Source organism: Panthera onca, chromosome A2 (assembly GCF_046562875.1).
Source record: "Panthera onca isolate mPanOnc1 chromosome A2, mPanOnc1 haplotype 2, whole genome shotgun sequence".
Classification (NCBI taxonomy): Eukaryota; Metazoa; Chordata; class Mammalia; order Carnivora; family Felidae; genus Panthera; species Panthera onca.
In genome coordinates, this window is record NC_138340.1 from 135,304,465 (window position 1) to 135,331,754 (window position 27,290).

Here is a 27,290-nt window from a genome sequence, read left to right on the forward strand (position 1 = left end):
TTTTGACTCTTTGCCATGTACTTTCTTGGGTTCACATTCCTCCAGAACCTGCACATTATCAACCCATTTCTCCCGCTGCTTAGGAAAGCTCTCTGTGCACTTTAAATATGACTTATAAGAACACGAACTTTGAATCTGAAGGCATCAAGCTGCACTTACAGAACTGTCAGGCTGAAATACAGAACTGCATTTAAATTGTGGAGTATTGATTGTGAAAGAATTAGGTACTGTGAATAATGTGCGTTGAACTTACCTGCATCTCGGTCCCTGATACAATAGTCTGGAGAATTCTCAAAATACACGAGGTCATTTTTTGTTGGCTTCTTAAACCTCTTGTTAGCCACAGTGAAACCAGTGCCATCCTGGTTCATGACGACCTGGATGGCCCCGTTGTACTTCCTCCAGAGGTAATCGCCCGTTTTTCTGAAGTCAGCCATGGCCAGCCAGCACGTCCTCAGAGTACATGAGCCACTCACTCCGTGACACTTGCATTCTTGTTTCAAGAACCGCTTTACCGCCTGCCGGAAGAGATGGGCAAGTTCAGTGCAGGCAGACTCAAGCTCCTGACACAAGCTACAAACTCCTTACCTCGGAGCAATGCAGAAGTGACTCTGATGACACAGGATCCTGGGGCTCAGGACTGGGAGATGGTGGTCGCTTCAGCCACACCCCCTGACTATGGTAGGTGGGGTACTGGGGAGAATCGGGGCAGGGGGCTTGCCTGACTGTGAACCCTATTTGGCTATCGGTATAACAAGAACCTCACCAGTTTGAATTTTATAGGGTACAGGGCCAGTTTGACAAGTGAGAGAATGAATTAGAGTTCTTTTCTAAATAAATATGGCTTTATTATATTAAAAATATATAGTACTACTCAGTAATTGCTAAGCCTGCTTCTTTCAGTAAGCCAATAGTAGTGACTGTTACCATTTGCAGGGTCCTATCCATGTTCCAGGCATTGCGCTAAATGCTTTCTCCACTCTATCTCAGTGACCTGAACCTTCACACAATCCCATGCTACCATATTTATTTTGCAGATGATGGAAGAGTAAATATGAGGGACATCAAAGCACCTGCCCAAAGTTCCACAGCTGGTATAGGACAGAGCCAGGGTACACTGGAAATCCAGCCAGTGGCCCTGAGAATGCCATTAAATTTGGGAGAGTATCACTCAAGTCTGGCCAAAGTATTCAGCTTAGATGACAGGGCTGAGCTTGCTCTGTTTTGTTTGTTTGTTTTTTGGTTGTTTTTTTTTTTTTTTTTTGTTTTTTTTTTTTTTTTTAGAAGGGAAACAAAGGCACATGGGACAAGCCTGTCTCAAGCTGGCTTGGATGGCCTGGATGGCCTCCATGAATAGGTTGTAAGCCTGTGGACAGGGAAGGGCTCTGGTGGACCCTGGAACCACCCAGGGACATTTCTGTTTTGGTCTTGGGATTAGCCAGCAGACCTGTGCCAGCCCCAATGCAATTTTGTGAGTGTTAGGTGGCCCTGGCACATCTCTCCTTGGCTCAGCTGAGTGAAGAAGGTCATGAGCACCCATGGTCCTCAGAGCCATCCTGAGCTACCACTGTTCCCATTTCACAAGTGAGGAAACTAGGGATCAGGGAAGTAAGATGACTGGCCCACATTGCTAGGCCTGGGTGTGGAATGGCAGGTGCAAACCCAGACTCTGGACGTACAAATGAATGGATTTCCCCAAAATATTTTCTCAGAGTATGTTTTCTGACTAAAAACCTTCCTGTGTTCCCTTTTTCTTATGATTCACTACTTTAACCATTGTCATTCCCCCCCTTACAGAACTAATCTCTTGTTCAATCAATCACTTTTCCAAATTATTATTATATTGAGAGAGCATTTTGTTGCTCATGGGAGATCATGACTGATGAGTAGGGGCTTCCCCCATCAGATACCCAAAACAACGTGATACACAGAAGGGCAGTGTGGGTGGCCAGCCTTAGAGGTCTCACTAAAACCATGTGGTTGGTCCTTGGCTCAGTCTTGGAGCAGAGAGGGAGAAACCAGCCAACTGAGGGCTCCCATCCTCTCTTATTTGCATCCCCAAGACAGCATCTCGGGGTGGAAGGCATAGGCAGAGGGGGCAGTGAACCCCCTTGATGACATTATCCAAGGTGGTACTATGAACAAAATTCTAAGGGTAACACACTGAGAGAAATATTTCCAAGAACTTGGATGTGGTAGTTTCAGTCCTGTCCTGCCTACTTCCCGAGATTCCGGTATAATCGGTCTGGGTGTGGGATGTGGGTTGGTGGCTCCAGCACACATCCCAGGGGGAGCTCCCTGCAGTACACTTGCTGACCCTTCCCCACCCCAAACACACACGCAGACAACAGCATTCCAGGCTGCCTCTCCAGGGTCTCACCTGGGTAACTTTGCCCAACCTGGTTTTGCCTCTTTCACAGATTGTTTCTTTTCTAACCACGTGTGCAGAAAGGTTCTTCATTCAAGAAAGTCAGTCCCAAAAAGCATTCTAGAGCTGAAGGAGCCAAGACATCATGGTGGCTCTATGGTTGTGACTTCACTCACACCCTTCCCAGTTGGGTCCTCAGCATCCTATGTTTCCCGCTTTGCCCCTGATGGTGGAAAGTGCCCTGTTACATTTGAAACCTGTCCTCTTCAGCATGAGCTGGCCTTGAAGGGCAAAGACAGAGAAGTGAGCAGGGGGAGTGTCATCAGTTTGGCCCTCTGGGTCACAGGGATCCGGGGGTATTTAAGGGATGTCATAGAATGAACTCCTTTTCTGGAACTACACTCCCACCATGTGCCTCCCTACCCTTGTATCTATATTCCAGGTGTTTGGTATGTGGTTCACTGGGTGACCTGGACAGCAGGCCTCCACCACTGACACAACCCTACGAGGGTCACCTTGGCCCCTGACTGCCCCATTTGGGTCTCACCTGTCCAAGCGTGAGACCCACTATCTCAGTATTGCCACATAACACTCACTCCGTGCCAAGTGCTTGGGAATTGAATGTTCATTCTTCAAAGCTTATTCCTTTTAAAACTGTGTTATTTACTCATAAATAACACTCTTAGCTCTAAAAATGACAGGAACTATTACTGCCCTTCCTTTGTACTGATAAACTTCCAGGTTACAAACTTTGAAGTTGTTATTTTAGATGATTAACTGAAGCATTTGCATATTAATTGAAAGTTGGATTTTACACATCTTATGAATCCTTAAAAATAACACGGCAGTGGTACACAGTGTTGATCATCATCATCATGTGCAATAGACATTCCCCTCTTCCATCATAAGTTTTGTTCAAGTGTTGGGCAGCCACGTGCTTCAGAACCGGCCAGGCCTCTCTCTGACCCAGAGCGGCCCAAATCAGTAATAGTAATTTCATTGTGTTGTTACTGATTCAGTTTGGGCCAGTATGATGTTAGGAGGAATCTGTAGGCAGACTTGTGAGAAAGATTTCTTTACTCTTTAAAAGAGACACAGGAGGAGAAGCTGCTTTTCTCTGTCTCCAGATGCAGTTTTCTGCAGCAGTCCCTTTGAGACACGATGCAGCCAACACAGGACCAGCAACAAGCTGGTGGTGGTGGTATTGAAAGATGGTGGGAAGAACTGGGTGTGGAAGATGTCGCTGAGCTGCTTTAATGAACCCACCTTGGCCCTGCCCTGTCTCTGTCCTTCTTGTGATCCAAGATATTAAGTTTGTGCCGCCAGGGGCTGTTACTTACAACTGAAAGTATTTCAACTGGAACCATGGTCAGTTCTTGACTGTGTATGAATCACAGGCTCCAGTTAACCTTGGGGGAAGTGAGACCTTCTCTGATGCTGGGTTTGCTCATACCTCCAGGCCCCACTCTTAACACACAGCCTGTTCAGGGCTCAGTCACAGTTCAGGGCCACCTCCACCTCTGGGTTTGCAGACTTGAAATTCAAACTCTTAACTTTGAAGAGGACAACACTCTGCTCAATCAGAGAGGCAGAGGGAAGGGGAGCTAAGCCTAGGTGGCCTGATTTATAGAGTAGCTGATGTAAGAATAAGGAATGGGACTGAGAAACTCAGTGAGTTCAGGTACTTCCTAGTTTAAAAGAATTCCCATAATCAAATGTTGTTACAATAACACTGTAACAATAGCCACTTATTCCCCTACTGTTTTATAGGCCAGGATCTGTGACAGGTGGTTCACACACATTATCTTATCTAATTACCACAATTAGGCAAAATAGGTTATTATTCCCATTCTATAATTATGAAAACCAGGGCTCATTGAGGAAAGTAAAATCCCCAGAGTTACCCAGATAGACAGAGGCAGAACTAGGGGGTGAGTCAATGTCTCATTCCCAGATCTGCACTCTTTCTAAAAACATTTAAAATCCTATATAACTTGCATTGTTCTTTTCTCAAATGTTGCATTATGCATACTGTTTCCCTCCATTCTTTTGAATAAGTTAAGAATTGGCTAGATAAGATTATCTGCATAATGGAGAAAAAGGAGGTAGAGAGATTAAGTAGGAGGTATTATATTGCATCTTCCAAACTAATAGTCATCAAAAATCTATTTGACAGGCAATCCAAAGAAAAAATAGAAAGTCCCAAGAAAAATACATATGATGTTCAACTTCACCAGCATCAGAGAAATGCAAACTAAAAGAAGGCAATACTTTTTTTGCCCATCAGATTAACAAATAGTACAAAACTTGGTAATATTTGGTATTCGTAAGAGTTCCAGGAGGAAATGCCTTAACAAACTGTTGGTGGAAGAGTAAATTCATAAATGGAAAGCATTTTTGCAACACCTGTCAAAATTTTAAATTTATGTATCCTTTGACCTCCGTGATTCCACTCTGAAAATATTTGCGCAAACTTTAAAGGATACATACCCATATGGATGTTCATTGCAGCATACTCAGCAATAGCAAAATATTAGGAAAAAAGCCCAAATGACATCAACAGGAAAATGGTTAAGCAAATTATGGTATATGCTTAATAATGGAATATTATGTGGTCTTTGAATAATGAGGCAGATCAGTATTACAGAATGAAAGGAAGCCAAGTGACAAAAATAAATTGCAGAAATAATTGCATATGTGGTATGATCCACTTTTTAAAGTCCTGCATATGGATGCATACACAGAGAAAGAAGGGAACACATGTTCTTTTACAATCTGGCTGCAGTCTGAGGGGTTGCATGGTCTGGAAAGAGAGGGAAAAACAGAGTCAAACTCTTTGATAGGTAAAGGGGGTTAAGAGGTACAACTTCCAGTTATAAGTCATGGAAATGAAAAGTATAGCATGGGGAGTATAATCAATAATATCGTAATAACGTTGTATGGTGACAGGTGCTGACCACACTAACAGTGAGCATTGAGTAATGTATAGAATTGTTGCATCAATATGTTGTACACTTGAAACTGATATAACATTGTGTGTTAATTATACTTTAACTTAAATAAAAGGGGGGTCAAGCTCTGTACTGAAGTCTGCAGAGTAAAACAACAGGAATCTGGGGATTGCTCCCTGGCATCTGGAGAGAGCAGAGCAGTGCTTCTCATTGTGGCTAGGCATTAAAATCACCTGGGGATGGCTTCCGGAGCCCAGACCGGCCCCTCCCTGGGCAGAATAAAACAGAACCTAGGCGGGGGGTGGGCCCCCAGCCCCGAGGTTACAAGGGTCTCAGGTGCTTCTAATGTGAGGCCACGGTGGAGAACTGTGAATCCCAAATCACGTCCAAGCCAGGAATGTCCTGGAGGAGGGAAGAAGCAGCACTGCCCCAGCGTCCCGGGGCCCACCGAGGGCCGGAGCAGGTGAGACACTCCCGTGGCAGAGAGCCACATTATATTTCTAGGAACAGGCAGAGCTGACTATTGAATTAGGATTTGTGTCCTAACCTGTCTCCAAAGCATTCTAGTCTCCGGGAAGAAATGGCCACAGGAAACAATTTGTGCTCATGCTATTTTGGAGGGAATCAAAGATGGGGGTGGAGTAAAAGCCAAGTGCTTTTAGAGGACCATGCGGCAGTGGAGGAGCCTGCCTGAGGGGACATGTTGGTGAGGTGAGGGGGGAGGGGCTGGTGGGCTCCCCACAGGGCCCTCAGGAGAAGAGCAGCTGCAGACTTACCTGTGTGGTAAAGGAGGGAGTAGGCAAAGCAGGGGACCTGGAGACATCCCAGGGGCTGCCAGACCGTCTGGGCTTTTTGTGTTTGTTTGCTTTTAAATTATGACTTTCAGAATTTTTACTTCAAGAAATATGGGCACATGATTTAAAAATATCAGATAGTCCAGGAAAGATCAGGGGGTAAAGCAGCAGAAACCTTCTGTTGTACCCTTCTCCTCACTCCCACTTTTTCTGACAGCCCAGCCCAACCCCAGAGATGGTCATTCGAAATGAATTCTGTGCTTAGCCTTCTGGTGGTTACCTAAATGCTTATACAAACAGTTCTCTATGAGCAGACCCCTGACTTAGGGAGAAATCAAAACAGGCATCCCATCTTCAAGACATTTGATAGATATCTGCCAGAAAATTGTCATAATAACGAAATAAATCTACTACAGTAACCACGAGGTGAACAGAGCCCTCTGGAGGGGCGCAGTGCAGTGTTGGCACAACTGAATGTGGCAGCCGCGTGTGTGACTGTGAACCTACTGACTAACATGGTCAGTCCTAAGAGACTTCTTACAGTGGTTGGGAACTTAGCCTAGTCCTCACTTGCCTCACCTCACCCCTCAACATGGTTGTATCGCAGTTCTGGTGATCTAGGCAACTTCAAGGAGCAAACTTACACCTGTTCTTGTTCCAAAAGGTGCTGTCTCATCTGAGGATAGTGCAGTCCCTCTTCCCTCCTCCCCTTCTGCTTCCCAGTCTCCATCAGCATTGCCCGTCCTTTTATAGGGACAAAGATGAGAGCAGTAAAGTCCTGTTCTGTGACTCTGCTTGTCTCCCACAGTGTGTCTAGACGTTGATTCTAAAAATTGAAAACAGTCAACATTTAGATGATACTGTTGACCACGCATCCAAGGACCATGCCAGCACAGCAGGTCATAATGTCTAGTCCAGTATCACAGCCTCTGTGCCAAAGAATGTTACTGGGGTGAAGTTTGTGGTTTTCCCATTTTACTTGCTACCAATTTCATTTGTTTTGCACTCTCACAGTCCTTCCATCTTTCCTACCACTTCTCTCATTTCCTGGGGTCTTTGCAATCTTCCATCATCTTCCAACCTGGACTGGTTACACAGCTGAGACCCAACATCATGCCTTCCCAGTCTGGACACACTACCTTGCTGATGCCACATTCACTCTTTTTTGGTTTATTCCTTCTCTTTGCAGCAACTTCTTGAGTAACTCCTTCAGGGTGCATGGGGGAATATGTTGTCTGAACTCTTGTGTGTCTAAAACGTCTTTATTCAGCTTTCTTACTAGACTAAGAGTTTAGCTGGGTATAGAATTCTGGATTGAAAATAATTTTCCCTCAAAACTGTGAAAGTATTGCTCCATGGGCTCTGGCATCTAGTGGTGCAGATGGGAAGTCTGATGTCTGGCTGATTCTTTGGAAAGTGACTTTTGTTTTCATTTCACTTTGTATTTTTTTCTACATGGAAGTCTCCAGATACTTTCCTTTATCCTGGGTGTTCTGAAATATCACCATGGTGTTTAGGATTTGAAAAAAAATTAATCCTGCTCATCTCTTAGTGGGCCTTTTCACTCTGGAAACTCATGTCCTTCAGCACTGAGACTTTCTCTTAATATTTTCCTCCCCTCAAATCTTTTGAGTTTCTTTATGACATTCTAATTAGTCAGCTGCTGAGTTTTCTGAGTTAATCTGTTATGCCTTATATTTTCTCTCTTATATTTTTAATACTTTCTGGCTTCTTGAGAAAGAAATTCCATTAAAGCAACACTCCTGGCTCTCTCCATTCCCTTACTGATTTCTCTCCAAGGGAGTAGTAACTTGTCCATTTGGTGGGTTTAGAGGAAGGACAGGAATTGTGTGCCTGAGTTGCTGCTAATTGGGTATCTGCCAGCCTGTGGAGAAGATGAGTTATGATCAGTTCCTGCTCTCCAGCAAGAGGATCCCTGCAGGGGCTCCAGCGGGCAGCCTGTGACAGGGTGAGTAAGTCTGTCCATTTCAGGGGTGGAGTGCTAGGAAGTATTTCTAAGCTTTAAAGCTCCATCCCCTAGTGCAGCTTTTTTTCAGTAGAGCAACAGACATTTTTATTCTATCTATCCACCTCCCTGATCCATTTTTCAATTGGTTCCAAATTCAAGTGGGAATGATGGGTATTCTTTATGGATTCCCTTAAACTCCATTTGTCTTTTGGGCTTCTTTTTTCTTTTTCTTGTTTTTTTTTTTTTTTTTTTTTTTTTTTTTTTTTTTGAGTTTGTTTTGTATTGTTTTGCTGGTTCATTTTGTTTTTTTATATTCCACATAAGAATGAAATCTGTATGATATTTGTCTTTCTCAGTCTGACTTCACTTAGTATAATACCCTCAAGATCTATCTGTGTTGTCACAAATGGCAGGATTACATTCTTTATGGCTGAGCAGTATTCCACTGTGTATATATACCACATACTATTTATCCATTCATCCATTGAATGGATGCTTCTAGATCGTGGCTTCTAGATTGTGTTTTCTTCATGAGGTCATTTTTCCTGCAATTTTTTATCTTTTTCTTTCATGCTGCTAAATTTAATCAAATATATGGTAGTCCTTGGACAGTCTTTTCATATTTAAGAATGACATCGTAAAAAGGTATTTAGGAATTCTGGTTATATGGGTGGAGTTTGTGGGCCAGAGAGGTTGGCTTTCTGGTGAGTCTGTAGGACACTGGCTGTTATGCTGGAGACTAACTCTGCAAAGCCTGGGAGGTTAAGCCAGACTTCCAGGAGTTGTGCTCATGGGTGGAAGGAGGGGATGGGGTTTGTTATTCCACCTATGTGTTTTTCAGTTACTCCCCATTTTCAGTACCATGCTTCTCTCCTGTGCTCATTAGTATTCAAATTTTTCTCAGGGCATCTTGGCTCCCACTTTGGCTATTGCCCCATCTGCTTTTTCTTCCCCCCCTTCCCATCTGCTTTTACTCTCCTATACTGTGGCTTCTCCAACCTTCTTCATCAGTTACAACTTCTTCATTTGCTTCCCACTTTCCAGAAATTTCTTTGGATCTCTCATTTCTTTGATCATTCTCTTTATTGTTGATTTAAGCCATTTTGATCCCATTGCTATAATTTTACTGAGGTTTCGGGAGAAAGATGTGAGATACCGTATGTCCTGTCCACAGCCTTGAGTCTGCACTGAAATATCTGGAAGGAGATCAGGACTGTGGGGTGGGGGGTGGGGGATTTCCCCATTTTCCATAGATATTTAACTGCTCCATTTACTTTTGTTTGAGCAAGTATTATTTCATAGCAGGAAGAAGAAACACTAGAAAGAATTGGTTACAATGACTTGCTATCTCTCTCCAGTGTGTGATGGTGAAAGCTTCTTCCAAAAACAGGATCATGACACAGGTCTTGTTTTCTCTTGTCTTGAATCTTTCCTAAGGACGACTGAAGGATCTCTTGTGCTTCCTTCTTCGATTCTTAATGGCTGCTGCTTAAAGGTTGCTGTCAAGATTCAGTCTTCTCTACCTCCTCTTGCACCTTCTCATGGTCCTCGTGGCTTTTCATGTCACCAAACTGGCCAGCAGGGTCTGCATCAACCCCTCTCCCCTCACCATTCACTTAATCCCATCTCATTTTTATTCTGTGGCATCCGGTAAAGAAATACTTGCTCATTTGACATGACTACTTAAAAAAAAAAATAAAATTGACTCCTAAGGACAGCAGTACTCTTCCGGTGTTTAGCCTCATAAAAACCATTTTTTTAGTTTACCCGATAACTTTTCTCAAAAAATCTTCAATAGGCTCATAATTGCTTCAGTGCTAAAATCTTACTTAGCAGATTCTTTATGTGGCCCTTAAATGTCTAATTTTGAGCATTTGTCTAAGCCTTTGGTTTGCAGAGGCTATTTTCTTTTTTTAAATTTTTTTTACTGTTTACTTTTGAGACAGAGACAGAGACAGAGTGTGAGCGGAGGAAGAGCAAAAGAGAGAGACAGAATCCAAAGCAGGCTCCAGGCTCTGAGCTGTCAGCACAGAGCCCAACACAGGGCTCAAACTTGTGAACCATGAGATCATGACCTGAGCTGAAGCCAAAGTCAGACACTTAACTGACTGAGCCACCCAGGCGCCCCCGCAGAGGCTATTTTCTACTCTTAGAACTTAAGAAACTTCTAAATATTAGCACTCTGTACCAAACAGACAAAAGCCTATTTTTTTAAGCTATAGAAGAAGGTGATACATGCATTGAGTGAGCTAGAACAACTCTATTTTATATTTATTTGCCCAACTTACTGTCAGAGCATAATAATGAAGCAGAACATCCATTAGGGTCTTACCATATGTCAAACCATGCTAAGCACTTTATACTCACTGCTTACTTAATCTACACAAACACTTCACATTCACTGTCTTATTTAATCCACACAAGCATGCAAGGTATATACTATTTTTACCCCACCTACTTTACAGATGAAGATATTGAGATACCTCAAAGCTGAGGATCTTGCTTTGATCCTCAGGTCCACTGCCTGAGGTCCTACAGGCAGTGTGGCTGAGTTAGGATGTACCCAAACTGTGTCTGCCACCAAGTCCATGCCCCAAATCACTCTGCCGGTGTTTCTCATACTGGGGTTTGCCACTCCATCCCCTAGGGGTTCATGTTCTCTCGGTTCAGTGAGTTTTATAAAGGTTTTTACGTGTAGTGTTTGTATATCTAACTATAGTCTACAAAGAATTATTTTCCAGTTAGAAAGACAGACTTCTCCCAAGGAGAATGAAGTTTTGGTCTCTTAAGTCAGCTTTTCTGAAAATGGAGCCCAAGTAACCCCAGGGTGTCTTTGTGCAACTTCTTTACAAGATATCTCTTCCTATCAAGGGCAATCAACCCTATACTGTGTGAAATATATGCCAACTTAACTATTGACCTTGCCTTAGAAATTCAATTTAGAATTTATTTTAGCTCCTTTATGCTATGTTTTAACTAAATTACTTAGTTAAACTGGGGCATTCAAAGTGTTAGGACTTCACTTTTTAGTTGGGTGTATGCCACAAAGCAACTAGTATATTTCTGGTCTTATATCAGTTTTCCTGAGGGAAACACACATTAAAACATTTAATTTTCAGACGCTGGCTTAAAGCCAAGTACAATTTATTAGCAATTAAGTCTTTTTGACAGGTCCACATCTCTAAGATGAGAGTTAGTGAAAATCAGACCAACTTATATCTTTCAAATATACCTGCTCTGGGACCAGGAAAACAAGGGATATTTATTAGCAACCTGTGCAGTTAATTTGCATATGCAATCATTTATTAACTGTCTTGAGCACTGTCATTCTTCAAAAACACTAACTGTGGGTGGGCTTAGCTAGGAAATATAAGGTGTGGAATTTATATTTGAGGAATTCAAGAACATTACCGTTGACTAACCATATATATAATAATTCTTATTGACTAATGAAGCCAGTCTAAAAAAATTTCTATGAATAATAGAACTTTACATGGAACTGTAGCAATTTTGTGAAGAGTTATTCTCTGCTTTAGGTCTTTAATTCTGGTTAGTTTTTGATTCATATGCTCTATAAAGATCTATAGTATCAAGCACATACTATTTTTAGGTCCAAGAAGGCAGGGCTGGGGTTGATGGAACTGATCTACCTTTTTTAAATGCACTTAATTCTACAAACTAAGACTAATTAGAAAACAAATATCTTTTAAGTGGGATTTGTGCCTCATAAGGATGTTCAACATTATTTAAAGGAGAGTTTAGATGAATACGAGGTTAAAACAATCTGGCTTTGTAATTCAGTTTGGTTTTATCATTTTCTATTGATATTGGTTACTTTTTGATAATGTGGTTTGTTTTTAATCATATCTAGTTCTCTTGGTTCAGACCAATTATTAATTATTTATCTTAAGGGTCATCACAGAAGTGATATCTTGAAAGTCTTTATTAGGCCCAAGATTTACTTGCCTATAAGGCTGTGCTTATGTCTTGGAAAATACCCATTTCTTTTGACTTTCGACATGTTTCCTGTAGGCAGAACTTAGAAGTATCTGCTTTTGTGGGCCAAGCTCAGGGGAAAGGACCCAGGGCTCCACAGCACTGACCTTGAGAGGCACGGGTTTGGGCTGGGCATGGAACTAGAAACTCTGGATCCCTCTACCCTCCAAACTTCTCCCATGTAAAATATAGGATGCTGAGTTAAGTTTGAATTTCAGATGATCTCAGCTAGTAAGTAAATTCACTTTATTTGCTAATTGCAGCCACCCTTTTGGCCTTGTCTCTTCATATGCAAGATATGGAGAGTAAGGCCTTCTAGTCCTGCTTAAAACCTAGTGTATACATTTTATTTTATATGGAAATCCTCTTTGGGTAACCTGTCTAAAGTCATGCTCAAGTATTACAGCCAATATTCTGATTCCAGAGCCCCAACTTCCATACTGCCTCAGTCAAGATGCCGTCAATAGCTAAGAACTCCTAATGGATAGTCAATAGTAATGTAAAGATTACATTAAAAATATAAATATCAACACAGTTGTCACATCCTAATTTTTTATTAGTATACATCAGGAAGCGTAGTATGTATATTTAAGGCTGAGGATAAATGTATATTTAAGGCTGAGGATAAACTCCGGGAAGTAAGAATTTCTTATAATTTTCCTAATGTGCTTTTTAAGGCATTAATTCAAACACATTCCAGAACATCTGAACTTTGAAATCTTTCACTCTTTCAAAGGGGACTCCAGACAAATTAAGAATGCATGAAAGTGGAACTTAAATATTTAATTTCTCCCCCATTGTCCTATGCCTTCCTGTTGCTTTCCCAAGACCTCCAAATCTCTCTGCATGGCGTTGGAGGCTGAGATCTGGCAGACTCAAATTTGCAGCCTCAGCCCCTATTAACTCTCAGTTATGAACTCCACCCTAGAGCTCTTGTCATTCCTCAACTTTGATGTTCTTTCTGCTCCAGTATCTTTCTTGGCCATATAGTTCCTTCATCCTGGAAAGCATTTTCCCTCTCTCAACCATGGGAAATCTTTATCTCCAGCTCAAACACCCAGTTCTTTTGTGACACAACCGGCCCTTTGGCTGATTTTTCTATTATGCCCCCAGCCTGGAACTTGCCGAGCTTGCCCTGTGACTTTGTCTCACTTGTCCCCCTGACGAAAACTTCATTTCTTGCGGCCAGGAGCTTCTTTCTCTTATTCTTTTCCACATATGACTTAGTACTCAAAACTGCATCTTTCCCAGAGTTATTCCTTAATTATCTGTTGAACTACACTTAGTCCAATAGCACTTAGCTGCTCTCAGACCTGTAGTGCCATTAGTTGAAGTTTTCTGAATCCACCAAATAAGGCTAAGTTGCTTCAGGCATGCTGACAATGACTAGCAGTTATGTTTTTGGCATTTAAAACCACTTTTCCCCTGTTGTTAAAAAAGTAATACAAATTCATTTTGGAATACTTGTGACATAAAGACATATACAAAGGGAAGAATATCATCATTATGCCACCTTCAAGGGCAGCTGCTGCTCTTTTTAAAATACAGAAACACTGTTTTTCTCAGAAATGCTCAACAGAGACAACATGGGAAGGTACACAAGGACATAAGGGTGAACACAACTGGGTTTGTACCCCAAGGCCTGTGCTTATGATTGTGTGACTCTCATTAGTCACTGCATCAGCGAAGGCCCACCTTGTCCTCTGAAAAGTAGGAATAATGCTTGTTTATATTCCTACGGCGTTTTTGGAAGATCCAATTACAAAACGTTTGATAGTATTTTGTAAACTAGAAAATAGTACATGTTTGTACCAAGGAGGAGTCTATGGACTCATGGAGCAATCGGACTGAATCCTAAATAATGGCTCATATTGGATTTGTGTCTGGCTCTATTCCTAATGTTACAGATGACCTTCACTTCACTAAAGACAAAGGAATGAACTTTTACTGCGCACCACTGCATGTAAGGTTCTGTGCTGTTTGCCTTATTCTGGTCTTCCGTGGCACCATGGAATACTCTTTGCATATGAGAAAAACTGAATTTCAGTCAGCAAAGCCAGTGGTATTGCAAGATTAAAGCGAAGGTGGATCTGATTTCAAATCCCATATTCTTTTTATTTTTCGCTGTAGTAAGAAAACTTTGGGGGAAAGTATTTTTATGGAATTCTTATCATGCAAATTTCCAGTGATTAAAGGGCAGGATTTGATTGGATACATGTATTATTCTAATACAGGTTCTCTTAGAAAAGTCAAAGAGGCTGCGATTGTTTCATCTAGTTGTGATCTAGTTGTGATTATTTATGACTATTTCTAAAGAGTAGACTAATGTAAAAGCCCTTTTCAAGCCTATGAAAGGGAACAAATGATGGATATTGACTAAGTAACTTTTTCTTGTAATTTGTGTATCAAAATATAATTTAGAAGTTTTCATGGCATGGCATCTTTAGACTTAGACTGTTGAGAGAAACTGGAACTTCTGTCTTGACAGAATGTTGGTTTTGAACAAGGTAGTTTTTTCGTTTTAGAATTTAACAATAATCTTAGAGGTGGAAAACTGGACTTGACCAGGGATGAATTTTCAAGTAAACGTGAAGGAAAAAACCATCATTATAAATTCTGAAGCTGTGACTAAAATAAAATGATATCCCAGAATAGAGGATCTGAAATGATATTACAGTACAGAGACACATGAGGGTGCTCTAACCAGCTGCTATCATAAATGAATTCAGCTGTTCAAATACTAGGGGAAAATGAAGGCCTGTTGTGTATGGCAATGTTGAATTCACTTTGTAGTGTTGGCTAAACATAACCTTGGAATAGATGTTTTCTCTTTTAAATAAAATGTATGGGTTCCTCGACCCACATTTTAAAAGGTAGAAGATGTTCATATTGGACAATCTGGGAAACGCTGAAAAGCTCACAAAAGGAACCGATGTTGCTATCTGGTCTGAGAGGCTGGGATTTTCTAGAACCAGGCCAGTTGGAGGCTTAGCTCAGGAAGCCTGCCTTCAAACACAAGCCCAGCCTGTTCTCATTTTGATTCCACAGACCTTCTGCTGGTAGGAAGGGGGAGTAGAGACTGGGGGTCTAATGACCGCAAGAAGAGAATTAGAGACGCATGTTTATCTCAATACATTTACTCTCATTAAAGTTCATATTCACTGACATCATGCATCTCCTTGAAAAAGTCTGCCCACCCACCATTAATTAAAGCCACATTTTAAAAAGTCAGTGTGTGCACTTTTATTCCAATCAAAAGTAGCCTCCTAAGTTTTGCAGAGTAGGCAGGAGAATATCTGAGGCCTGACAGCTGTTCACCTCTACACAGTGAAGAATCATGTGATTTATATTAAAAGTCATGTTAAATCAGGGCTTACAATTTAATAGCTAAGATCTATTGTCTTGGGGAGGTGAAACATTCAAAACCTAATGGCCTATTAAGCAAAATTAACATTTATTTTGATAAGTCAACATTCTTTTGGTTACAGTGTATGACCATACGCCTTTACCTTCGCAAACGGTTCGAGAGATCTAAGTATACACCCTGCTTGAACAATTAGCAGCACAGTCCTATCAAAGACACCACACTTTATAACTTATATATGTGGTATCAATGTCAAAACAGAGGTCAATGTAAAATTTTTTTAATCTAAACCACTGCACAAACAGTAATTACCAATAGTTGTATGATTGCACAACCATAGTCTATATTCTTGGCAGTAGTCACTATAAGTTCATACATTCATGAAAATAAGGAATGTTGATATTTAAAGTTCAAGAAAGGTACTATTTGTAAACAGCTCAGGTCACACTCATTTCATTCCATGTGTTAAGCAAGACTTTCCTTCCAACTTCCTTTAAATGAGATTTGTTCTTTCCATGAGCCTAATAAAAGGGTTTTCATCCAAACAGATCTGCATTCTTTTCGATTCTTTTTTCTATTAAAGCCCTCCTGGGGACCTTTCAATTTTATGCTGATCTTTCTTTATATATTAACGTCAAGCACATTTTTATTTTGTGTTGATAAAAGACAAATTATGGTTATCTCTTCTCATCGGCAATTCAATTATTCTAGAATGGTTCTGACCAAATATTTGATTAATGTAGCCAGTTTGTGTTTCTTACACAAAGAAAGAGATAATGTGCATCATTCAGATTCTCTAGTTATTCTGGTCATGTCACCATGCAGAAAGAAACGGTACATCAATAGATCTGAACACTGGCTCCGAAATGGTTTAATCCTGGGCCGAAGTACCCCTGGGCTAGAAGCTGAAACCTGAGTTCTAATAGACTTTTCTACAGACTCTCCATATGACCTTGAGCGCCCAAGGGCCTCTTCATTCATCTGACAAATGGGGGTTAGGAGGTGAATAATGACTGGATACCCATAGTCCAGGAAGTTAGTCAGAACTAGAGGATAAGGAGTCAGAGCATCCCTTTGGGGTATGCCTTTCCCTGGTCTGCTTACTCATCCAGGCCCGGAAATGACAAGGTGGGGCTTTTATGAATGAGAGTTGGGTCTGTTTCTAAAAAGAACATCCCTGAATCTAGAAGTCAACAAGCCATGCCTGGTGAGTTACTTTCATGATGAGTTTGAGAGAAGATGCTCTGGGTCTTGATTCCCTCAGACACAAGCATTCAGTGCCCCATTGGTATGTGGGATGAAGCACTATCCTCACCCATAGATTATATCTTCTGTCTAGATGATAGAGTATCCAGAGGGGCCATAAAACACTGGACTCTACACAATGTGAAATGCAATGGGTGGACTCCAGCTCAGCTGTGGGAAGGAAGGTGGAGCGCGGGTGGAGACATTTCAACCCAGTCCACGGTATTCTTTAGAATATACAGCTGGGTGGTGGGGCGTGGGGTGGGGGGCAGTGGGAAGTTGGGACTGTACGGCATTTTACCAACTCTAGGAAAGCTTAAGATAAGCTCAGCTTAAGTGATTTATAAGGCCATGCAGTCTATAAAATGAGCACCATTGCTGTCCATACCTTCCTGCCGGCTCTGTTGTTGTGAAGGTTCATCAGGGCTCTGGCATCCTTTCCTTTCCTTTCCTTGGCATCCACAAATGCTCGGGCAAATTTGATCCCATAGTCAATGTTATCACTGCAGCCACCCCAGTCGAAATTTCCCTTGCTGTCCTTGGCGGTTCCCTTCTTCTTTGGATCACAGGAACAGGATTTTAATTCTCCTTGGCTACAGGCCCTGGTGATGGCAAACACAACTCCCGCTGAGGAGACGGCGTAAACAAAGGCAGATTCCCGACTACCTGAAACAGAAATGCTTTTCTTAAACATGGTCTGGAATTGCTAGTTCTGAATAACTTTCACACTATGGCTGTTTACCACTCACTCTACCTCTGGCATAGTCCACCCCCCCCCCCCACCCCCCCGGCAAGAAGGTCCTGGTGTTCTTGAAGGATTCTCTTCTAGAGCCAGGGCTCACTTCTGAATATGAATTGCTTCCGTATAATAAAAGCTTTTGTCAGTGTAGGTATGGGTGTGACAACCACCTTGGAGTAAATTAAGCGTGTGAAAGAAAATGCAGCAAAAGCCTGCCCTGCCCACCCCTGGCTTTACCTTAGCTTCCTGTGCTAGAAGACAGGAGCTCTCTCTAGGCTTTCATTTAACTTGTAATAGAGCCTGAGTTCTCCGATTTCTGTCATTCCACAAAACAGTTTGGTATTCACGCTACTGTAGCTCTCCTTGAAAAAAATCCTTCCAAATTTGCAGGCCTTAGTGAGGACACTCCTGTCAGATGAAGGGTCCAGACTGAAATACTGAATTCAAAGAAACCTAGGGGCTGAGGTGGGAAGAGAATTCAGGCAGTAACCAGCTCTGTGTGTTAACACTGGGAAGCTTTGGCTCGGCATCAACTTTCACAAGTAATTGAGAGATTGTTGAAGGCAATATGCAATATCCTTGAGTTACATACTATGTCTAACTATTAAGGTGAATTTACTTTCTTCTGGAACACCTGCACTAATCACCGGTATTGGGTAAAAGACAGTGAAAAGCTTTTCTTTGGTTTTTCTGGAAGGAAACAAATTTACCGCCTATAATTAGACTTGGGCAAGAACCCTTTGGGGTGCTTTCTTAGAATTGTTCTTTATTAGAGCACAGGCTACTCTCCCTTACAGGCTGAAAGGTACATATTTCAGTGCAGTAACTACATTAAATTATTTTAATAATCTGTAGTAACTCATAACACGGTGTTGTGGTATAGTGACAGATATAAGGCTCTTTAGGGTCCGTGTGCACCTCATTTTTCAACTGGGGCTGTATTTCATTGTTATTAGCATGCCTCTTTATTAATGGGTGCTGCAGCAAATATATTAACAAGCAAAATAGCAGCTCAACAACCTAATGATAACACAAGGCAGAAAACGGAGAGCCAGTCAGTGACTCCATGTGTCAAGACGAGTGTGACTTTTTGAACCACACAGCTGGGAGAACAAACCACCTTTTCGCATTGAAGTCCTGCTTGTTTCCGTTTGTCATTCGGTGCTAAAATTTATTATATGTCCCTTGCAATATTTGCTCTGCTAGTCTCATTATTAAAAATCAGGAAAACATATCTACACCATATTAAGTGGCACTTACCTCAGCCTTCAAAAAAATATCTCCCCTGAAACCTCTAACCATCAAAAAAGGAATCAATCATGCCCCATATATAGGTAAAATCAATTATATGAATATTTGCCATAGGTAGCACTCTCCAGAGAGAGATGTGATGGTCGCAGAGCTCTTTTAAAGAGTCCCAGGTTCTATTATAAGGATCACAGATTTTCTAAGTGAACTGAGACGTTTCGCAAAAGAAGGTGATTAATAGATACTAAGGTGGCTTAATCTCAGGCAGTGGCTTTCAGGTAAATAAACACTTTATTATACTCGTTTTATAGTTTAGGAAAATGCCTTGTTGAGGGTTACCCCCTTGGTCTGCTAAAGCCTGGTTTTATATTTGGAGTCCAGAGCCTACATTCAGAGATATCTCAGAGAGGGAAAATTCCAAATGCTTAATGTGTTTAGCACTAGTCTTATTTTTTAAGGAGAAAGAAAAGCAATTTTGTGTGGTGGTCTTTTAGGGGAAAGGTATGGAAGATATGGATGTAGAGTGTTAGTGACCAGAGAGTATTTTGAAAGCAGTAAAGGAATAAATTGCCTACGTGCAGAATTCATCCTGGCACAACTTGCAAACAATTACATTGACTTGTTGCCGAAAGATGAAAAATCACTTAAAATCTGCTGTGTTTCAGAAGTAATTTCCAAAGTAAAAATATCACCTTTCTAAATATTTGTCATTTATTACTCAAACACATTACTCAATAACTAGATGTTACTGTGTATATTTACACACAAAATTTAGCACATTGACTGACTTTTCATTTTACGTCCAGATGTTTTGGTATCATGTATATATACGGCCTTAAGATGTTTTCAGTTAAATGTCTTAGATGCATCACTGAAATGCTATGTGTGAAATAGTAGCACATTTCAAGAGTTGGCTTTGTAACAAAACACATTTTGATCTTGGGCCTCTTCTTAGAAAAACGGATTCTTTTTAAAGCCATCACAATATGAAATAAAATCCAAATCTAAATAGTGGTACTTAATTTCCTGATGTGGTTGAAGTTTCTCTAATTTTGAGGGTGAGATAAGTCAAGAAATGGCTATCAAGTGCATAGGCATCATTTTTGTTTGGGGCAGAATTTGGGGAGGGCAAAATGCTAGAAACTACACCTTCTGGAAGGTTAAGGGTCGTTTAGCTCACTCGTCAAACGCTTGCCTTTTTTTTTTTTTGGAAATTTCCAAGGATGAGTCTTACTCACCTTTTTTTTTTTTAAGGCTTAGTCTAGAATTCTAGAGGCGTATTCTTACAGGAATATTTTTAGGTTTACTAGTTTGGTCTTTAAGTTTCTCTGCCTATGGCTGGTGACAGTCTGTGGAATGAGTGAATTACAAGTGTTCCTAAAAATTCTTCTGTCATCTTCTAGCTCTCTGAAGCAAAAGAGGCAAACACATATTTTCCTTTTTTCCATGACCATGGTATATGTTAGTGACTTTTATGTTCTTCCTATCACTGGTGTTGGCCTTTGCCTTTCCTATCCATCTATAAGGAAATTTAGGTTTCCAAAAGAGAGTTCTTCATAACCTAAGATGTGAATTTCCCTCCAAGCAATTAATTGTAAAAATCTTTGGATAGCTTCATTGGAATTTCTTGATTATTTCCAGGATAAACTACTTTAGGCCAAATTCAGCCCTCCCATAACCAACACAAAATCATCACTGACAGTCATAGGAGTTTATATAAATGTCCAGGAAGAAATCTGGCCTTCTGTGAAGAATGGAAAGAAATTGTGTAGCATGAGTGTTTTAAGTTTTGAGTACTTTGGCAAAACACTCAGCTTCATCTGAAAGAACCCTGAAGGAAGTACAGCTTAGATTCTCTTATTTACCTGAGGCCTTAGGCTAAGTTGAACTAGCCCCCTTCCTCCAGTTCTAACCTCTTCCCTCTCAGCAACCCTATAGCCAGGATTAAAGGATTTTACAAATGAATTCCCAGCTTTCCTAGACATGCTATCTTTAGGATCAGTAGGCAAAACTGCTTCATTTGATTTGTGATCTAAAGGTTTTTATTCAGTATGGAGACATCTGAATGGATTTTCGCAGACAGATTTTGGAGGCGAACATTTTGTCAATGAGAAGTACATTTAATTTGTAGTGATTGAAAAATGATTGTGAGCACTTTGGAAAGGAAAGTCCTGATATAGCGTAAACACCGAGAGCCTGTACACAACGTGCCTGAAGATCACGTGTGCTAGGTACTTGTAAACTCTCTTTGACAAGGTCCAGCACTTTAATTGATTCACTGGTGAGCTAATCTAGGTGAAGTCTTAAAATTCCATGCAGCTGAAATTGACTATTAACCTTTCAAAAATTTGCGATCTCATATTGAAACTCCAAAAGGAATGCAGAAGAATATAGTTTTTAAACTAGAGGATAAAATTGCAGAATATCGCAGTAAATTAACTTTAGGGATACACTGAGTGAGAGTACTACGCCCTTGGGGGATTTTAGAGACATTCAGTTATGCATTTGGCCTCATAAAACCCTAGGGCTGTGATGATTACATGATAGAAACACCCTCTGTTAAGCATTACCAAGTGTACAGCCTGGATGATTTTCTTAGGAGGGGGGGCTCAAAAACAAGTGTAGTTTCCTGTTTCTGGGGTTCGCACATGAACTGTTGTGTTTTCAGTCAGATTTCCAGTAGCAAATGGGCTATGCTACTTCTTGAAGAATGCTAATGCCAGCTTAAGGGATGGGTATTTTTGGGTAACTGAAATCTGATTTTCAGTTAGTTTGCTTTGATTTTTATGCCAGCTACTTCCCATATTCAGAACTTTTAAGAAATTTGTTATGTGATTAGATAGTGTTTAATGTTCCTTCTAAGTAAAACAGAAAAACAAACATGTATGCTTGAAAACTGTATATTCATATTTCTCACCCCTATCCTCCATAAATACTATTCTGCCTAAAATGTGCCTGAAAAACAACATGTGCTCACAATGAGTTCATCCATTCATTCAACCATTCAATGAATGAATGGTGTCTGTAACACACAAGGCATCAAGCAAGTGCAGAGAACAGAGGCTAGTCCCTACCATGCAGAATATACAATCTGCTTGGGAAAAGTGTTGAATTTAGACACAGAGTGACTCAAAGCTGAGTAGCTGAATGGGAGGTGAAAGGTGTGAGCAGAGATTTGTCTCTGCTTCTTAATAAGCACATGTGTTTTTTGAAATATTTTTTGGTTGAAAAAAATTTTGAGTATTCCACCCTTATCTGCTCAAATCCTCTAGAAGGTTCAAGTCCCAGAAAGAATAAAAAAGTCAAGAGAGGGGTGCCTGGGTGGCTCAGTCAGTTAAGTGTCTGCCTTTAGCTCAGGTCATGATCGCACAGTTCGTGAGTTCAAGCCCCACATGGGACTCTCTGTTGTCCGCTCAGAGCCTACTTCAGATCCTCTGTCCCCCACCTCCTCTCTGCCCCTTTCCCCCCCGTCTCAAAAATAAATAAAAACATAAAGAAAATTGTTACCAAAAAAAAAAAAAAGTCAGGAGGGCCCTATGGCTGCTTCCTCCTTTCTCCTGGAGACAAAATCTGATTCTGGAGGGACAGGCAGGGTTGTGACAGGATATGGATGGACACCGCAAAGAGCAAAAAGACACCAGCCTGGGGCACTACATCCTAACCCGTGACTGGCCTCCTCCAAAACTTTAGGCACGTTCCTTGACTTCTCTAGTCCTCATCTACAAAACAGGGACCAAAAAGAACAAACTTCTGACTAATTAAATGCAAGAAAAGGTGGGCAGGGACTTTGAAGACCAAGTGAGGGACTTGTGTGTGAGAGGACAGCCCATGGAGCTGCACGAAGGCAGGAGACTTACTTCGGAGCAGGACCCTGCCGAAGAGGCTGTGATCTCTGTCGAGGGTGTTGCAGTTCCAGCGGTGCTGGCGGAATTGGTGCTGACACTCTGCAGTCCACTCGGCCACGCCTAGGCCAATGGCACGCATCACATCTGGGTGTCGGTGGCACAGCTGCCGCTGGCGGCTCACCAGGCCTGGCACATTGTCACACATCACCCTGGAGGAGCCACCTGTAGCTCTCATGTACCTGAAAAGGACCAACACAGAGGAGGAAAAGCCATAATCAGCGAGGGCTGGTGCCAAGTTTCCCAGGAGACTAAAGAGTTCAAAGGAGGGCTCAAATACGAATTCCTTATCCTTTTGGGGATATCAGAAAGCAAGAAGGGACACAGCAGGCGTGGAGAGTGATCTGGTAGAAGCCGCCCCCAAAACAGAGCAATGACTGTGTGTCTTAGACATGAAGCCAGGGCCACCTGATGGTGATCTGGCCAGGGTAGAAGAGTCAAGGTCTGCAGTCAGAGAATGGAGTGAAGGGGAGGGGCGGTGCGTTTTGGAGAGAACCCTTCAAAGGCTTTTCCCAAGAAGGCTCTGATCTCAGTGACCCAATATGTCTGAGGTTCCCTTTGGGGAAGTCGACTTTTTTTTTAACTTATTTTTTATTTATTATTTTTTTAATGTTTATTTTTGAGAGAGAGAGACTCAGAGCAAGACAGAGCGTGAACATGGGAGGGGCAGAGAAAGAGGGAGACACAGAATCTGAAGCAGGCTCCAGGCTCCGAGCTGTCAGCACAGAGCCTGATGCGGGACTTGAACTCAGGAACCGCGAGATCATGACCTGAGCCAAAGCCAGAGGCTTAACCGACTGAGCCACCCAGGTGCCCCTGGAGTCAACTTTTAGAAGCAGCTTGCTCCCATTTATCTGACCTAACGTTTAAGTGTCTTTAGAAACTGTCTGTATCTGTCTAATCAACACCTGCTGGTATCTGATGTTCCACTCTCCTCTTAGACATGCACTTCTTTCCTTACCAAAGAATCCTTTAAATATTTCCATTTTTCCAGCTCTTTTTGGATTTTATAGAGAACCTTTAGAAAAAATTCTTTCTATTGTTATTAAGGACACTAAATGTTTGGAAGAATCAAACAGTGTTATAGCTCCATAAAGTACTTTTGAAAAGAAACTTTAACAAAAAATTACATCATCATCTCTACCCAGATGTTCTCTATTAGTTGTGAAATGTTTAGAAAGGTACCTTTTTATATAACCCAAGCTGCCATAGGTGTCTTTTGAAGCGATCAAACAAGGAGAATGTCTTTTTCTTGTATTTTCATTATTTTATATGATCATTAAATCGTTACAGCTGTGACTTCCAAAAAATATATTTAAGTGACAGCTGAGAGACAATGTGACAAAAAGCCTGGGCAATAAATAATGTTTATATGCCCATGGAAACAGAAATAGTCATTTTATTGAAAAATGGTCACTCTGATAAATCAATCTTTGATCCTATGTCAGCAATGTCAAGGCTAAACGCCTTTCTGTTCAAAGCGGCTTAGGAAGGAATTGAACCCCTCTTCCCATCAACGCTTTGCCTTGCTCCTTTGAAGAGCTCAGGGTCTTCCTAAAGTTCCCTGCTCTAGTCTTCAATTTGGCTAAGACTTCTTACTTTGGCCAGATTCTTTAAAAAAGAGCCCACTATAATGGGTCCTTCTAAATTAGTATTTTAGTATCTGTTCTGAAACTTGTAGTTTCAAGGACGTTACAGACCTTAACAACTCCACCTCTTTTCAAGATCAGAAGGAAGGGAAATGGAGTGAATCTTCCTTTGGAACTTTGAAGGACGCTAGGACCTGTTACATATCGACATTCTGCCCCTCCTTTGCTATGCACAATAACTAAATAACAGACCATGCAAAGGACAGCAAAGTTACTCTTTGGGGGTGATTATGAGTTTGAACAGGGTAGCATCTTAGAGCCCCCTGGGGCTGGATCTTCGCGTTAAGGTGGTAGTCTCTACCTGCAGGCAAGGCGTTCTTCCGCCCCACGGGGTGAAGCATTAGGAATGTGGAAGGACGGGAAATAATGCAAAATCATACGCGTTGGGTTGTGTAGCTCTTGACTGCCAGAATTGGCCCATCGGTTTATCTTGAGGCTATTTGGAGGGGGTGGGGGAGACGGTTGTAGTTTTCAAGGTGAATTTTCACACACACACACACACACACACACACACACACACACACACACACACACACGCCTGTGCAACAGAGCTAGAGACCCGGCTAGCGTGCGTCTCTACGGGATAAGAAATTGGCTGATTTTGCTGTCGCTCAGCTGGATCCAAATCAACCAAACATCCGAGCTCTCATTTGAGGGAAATTGTGGGTTATTTTTTGGAGTTGTCAAAGCTGGAATGTCTTCCGAGGAAAAGCAAAGGAAGGGGCTGAGGCTGGGGCGGTGCGAGAGGACAGCAGCTGGGGTTTGGACGGGAATCTCGATGGCTGTGGCCGCGGGGAAGCGCCACCGGCAAAGGTCTCTGTGGCTAGTTGCGTTCCCGACTCCCGTCTCCAAAATCCCCCTGCACCCATACGCGTGGACTTACCACCATGAAGAGCTGACCTCAGGGGTGAGCCAGGTCAAAAGCAGGGGGAGCCAGGGCCAGATTCCACCGAGAGGGGCGTTCATATTAACCCCCTTGCGTCCGCATCAGGTCAGACTCCGTGTGCGGGCGCCATGCGTGCCCCGAGCAGAAGCGCTCAGCACCGGGAGCGCCTCGTCACGGCCGCAGGCGCCTCGCCGCGCCCCCGCCCCCCGCGCGTCTGCGGCGAGTGGCGAGACTCGCTGATAAAGTTTCAAACCACCAGCGGGGCGAGCGATAAAGGCCAGCCCTGGCCGCCTCGCCCACAGCCCAATTCCCCAGGCGCTGCGAGCTCGGGCAGCCCGAGAGCTCTCGAGCTCTGCGCGCCTCCCGCGCGCCCCAGTCCGTTCGGCTCCCCGCCTGCCGGGAGCAGCCGAGGGAGGGGGTGCGGCGCCGGGTGGGGCGGGGGGCGCGGGTTTTACACAAGGGTGGATGCAATGATGGCAAGAGGTGTCTGGAGATGAGGTGAGGCGGGGAAGGAGGAGCACCTCTGCGTGGCCTTGGGCACCCGCGGAGGGAGGCACCTTTCGGGAAGCTCCTGGTCAGAGCATCAGTGGGGCTCCTGCCACAGGACCGGTGCTCCAGATAGGCGGATAGGCGAGGCTACCCTCCGGCACACAGAAGTCTCCGAGAGTGCAATGTGGGAAAATGAAGGAGAGGATGAGGAGATAACTGTGTACAGGATGCAAAAATCCAGGGATGATTTTCAACTCATTGCTCCGCTTCTCTCTCAAAGCCAAAAGGAAGAGCGAGTAGAGATTTGGGGCTGCCGAGTAGTTGCCGGGCAAGGTTGGGGAGGGCGGGGCCAGGCCTCAGGGAAATGAAGACCTGTGGCCTTGATTCCTCAGAGCTGGGCTTATATACAGAGCTCGCAGGGTGGGGAGCCGGGAGTCCATGACCCTCCGGACCTCACCCAGGCAACCTCAGCCAAAGTGTCTGGGGAAGATGCGGTTTTTACGCACACTCAGTTCCTCCCCGGCGCAATGGAGCGCACAAGATCACATAGGGAGGAACCAAGGCAGCGCAGAGCTGCCGGGGGTCTGCGCTCCAACGCGGGTCACGCCTTTGCGCCTTGCGGGGGTAAGAGGACCCTGGGTCCTGGATCTGGGCCCCCGCACAGAGCCAAGAGAGGCTCAAGCTCGCGGGTGGAGCATCTTAAGCAGCAACTGGCTTGTAGCCCCGCCGTTTATCACCGGAAAGGAAGGAAGACCAGGAACTCGTGGCGGCCGTGAACTGTTCCATTGCTCTCTTCCTGGGGTGGAGGGACCCGCCGCCCGCCAGGGGAGCGTGCCTCGGGGAATGGGGAATGTGTATGCGTGTTGAGGGTGGGGGTGGGCGCTGCATTGTTCGCAGGGCGAGGAGGGGTGGCCGTTCAGATAGGAAGGACGGGCTCTTCGCCCCCCCCCCCCCCCCCCCCCCCCCAGGGCCTGGACTAGCCGGAGCATCAGCCCTTGCTGGGCGCGAGCGCGGTGAGAGGCTGGATGGGGCCAAACTCAGAAACGCCAAAAACCTGAAAGATGCTGTCATCGCCACCCCCATCCCCCCCGCCGGTCCCTGGCAGGTCCAGCCCCTCCCAGCCTGACCCAGATACATCCCTGTTTGGGTCCGGAAAGGGAGGGGAGGGAAACAAGCACCGCGCCACCCACGACTCGGGAAGAGCAGGGCTCTGCGCCAGGGCCGCTCCATATCGCTGGGCCGCGACCCAGGGGAAGTTCTGGTCGGTCTGTGCCGGTCGTGAGGGAGGGGTGAGGAGGGCGCGGGGCAGGAGAGGGTGGGGGTTGCATTTCTACTCACAGCGTGTGCTCACGCTGGTGGTGGCGTGTAAAGCAGGGTGAGTGATGTGATAGGCACCGAACAGCAAGAAATAATCTCATTTACCTCTTTGCTTATGCTCACAAACCTCTTTCCTGGATGAAGTAGAAGAATAAGCTACAATTTACTTCCACTCTACTATGTCCTGTCTCTTGTAGTAAATCCAGACACTTGGGACATGTGGGAGAAATGAGTGGCCCCAGAGGAACCATAAGTTGCCCAAATTTCACTTTTGCCGGCAAATAACATAGGGGTGTGGATGTGGATGTTGGGAAAGGTAGGCAGCTGTATGCTTCTGTCATGGACTATAAGACCTGAAACTACCCAAAAAAGC

General features: G+C 43.2%; 1 protein-coding gene across 1 annotated transcript in view; it reads right to left on the reverse strand.

The window, feature by feature from the left end:
- WNT2 (Wnt family member 2) overlaps positions 1–25,976 on the reverse strand; it is a 48,102-nt gene extending 22,126 nt beyond the window's left edge. Inside the window, exons 1-4 of the mRNA XM_060632962.3 lie at positions 25,109–25,976; positions 22,532–22,758; positions 17,076–17,353; positions 254–518 (exon numbers count right to left, since the gene is read on the reverse strand). Coding sequence (XP_060488945.1) covers positions 254–518; positions 17,076–17,353; positions 22,532–22,758; positions 25,109–25,191 — 853 coding nt within the window. The 5' untranslated portion in view covers positions 25,192–25,976. The remainder of the gene's footprint in view (positions 1–253; positions 519–17,075; positions 17,354–22,531; positions 22,759–25,108) is intronic.
- Between the last annotated feature and the right edge of the window lie 1,314 nt (positions 25,977–27,290).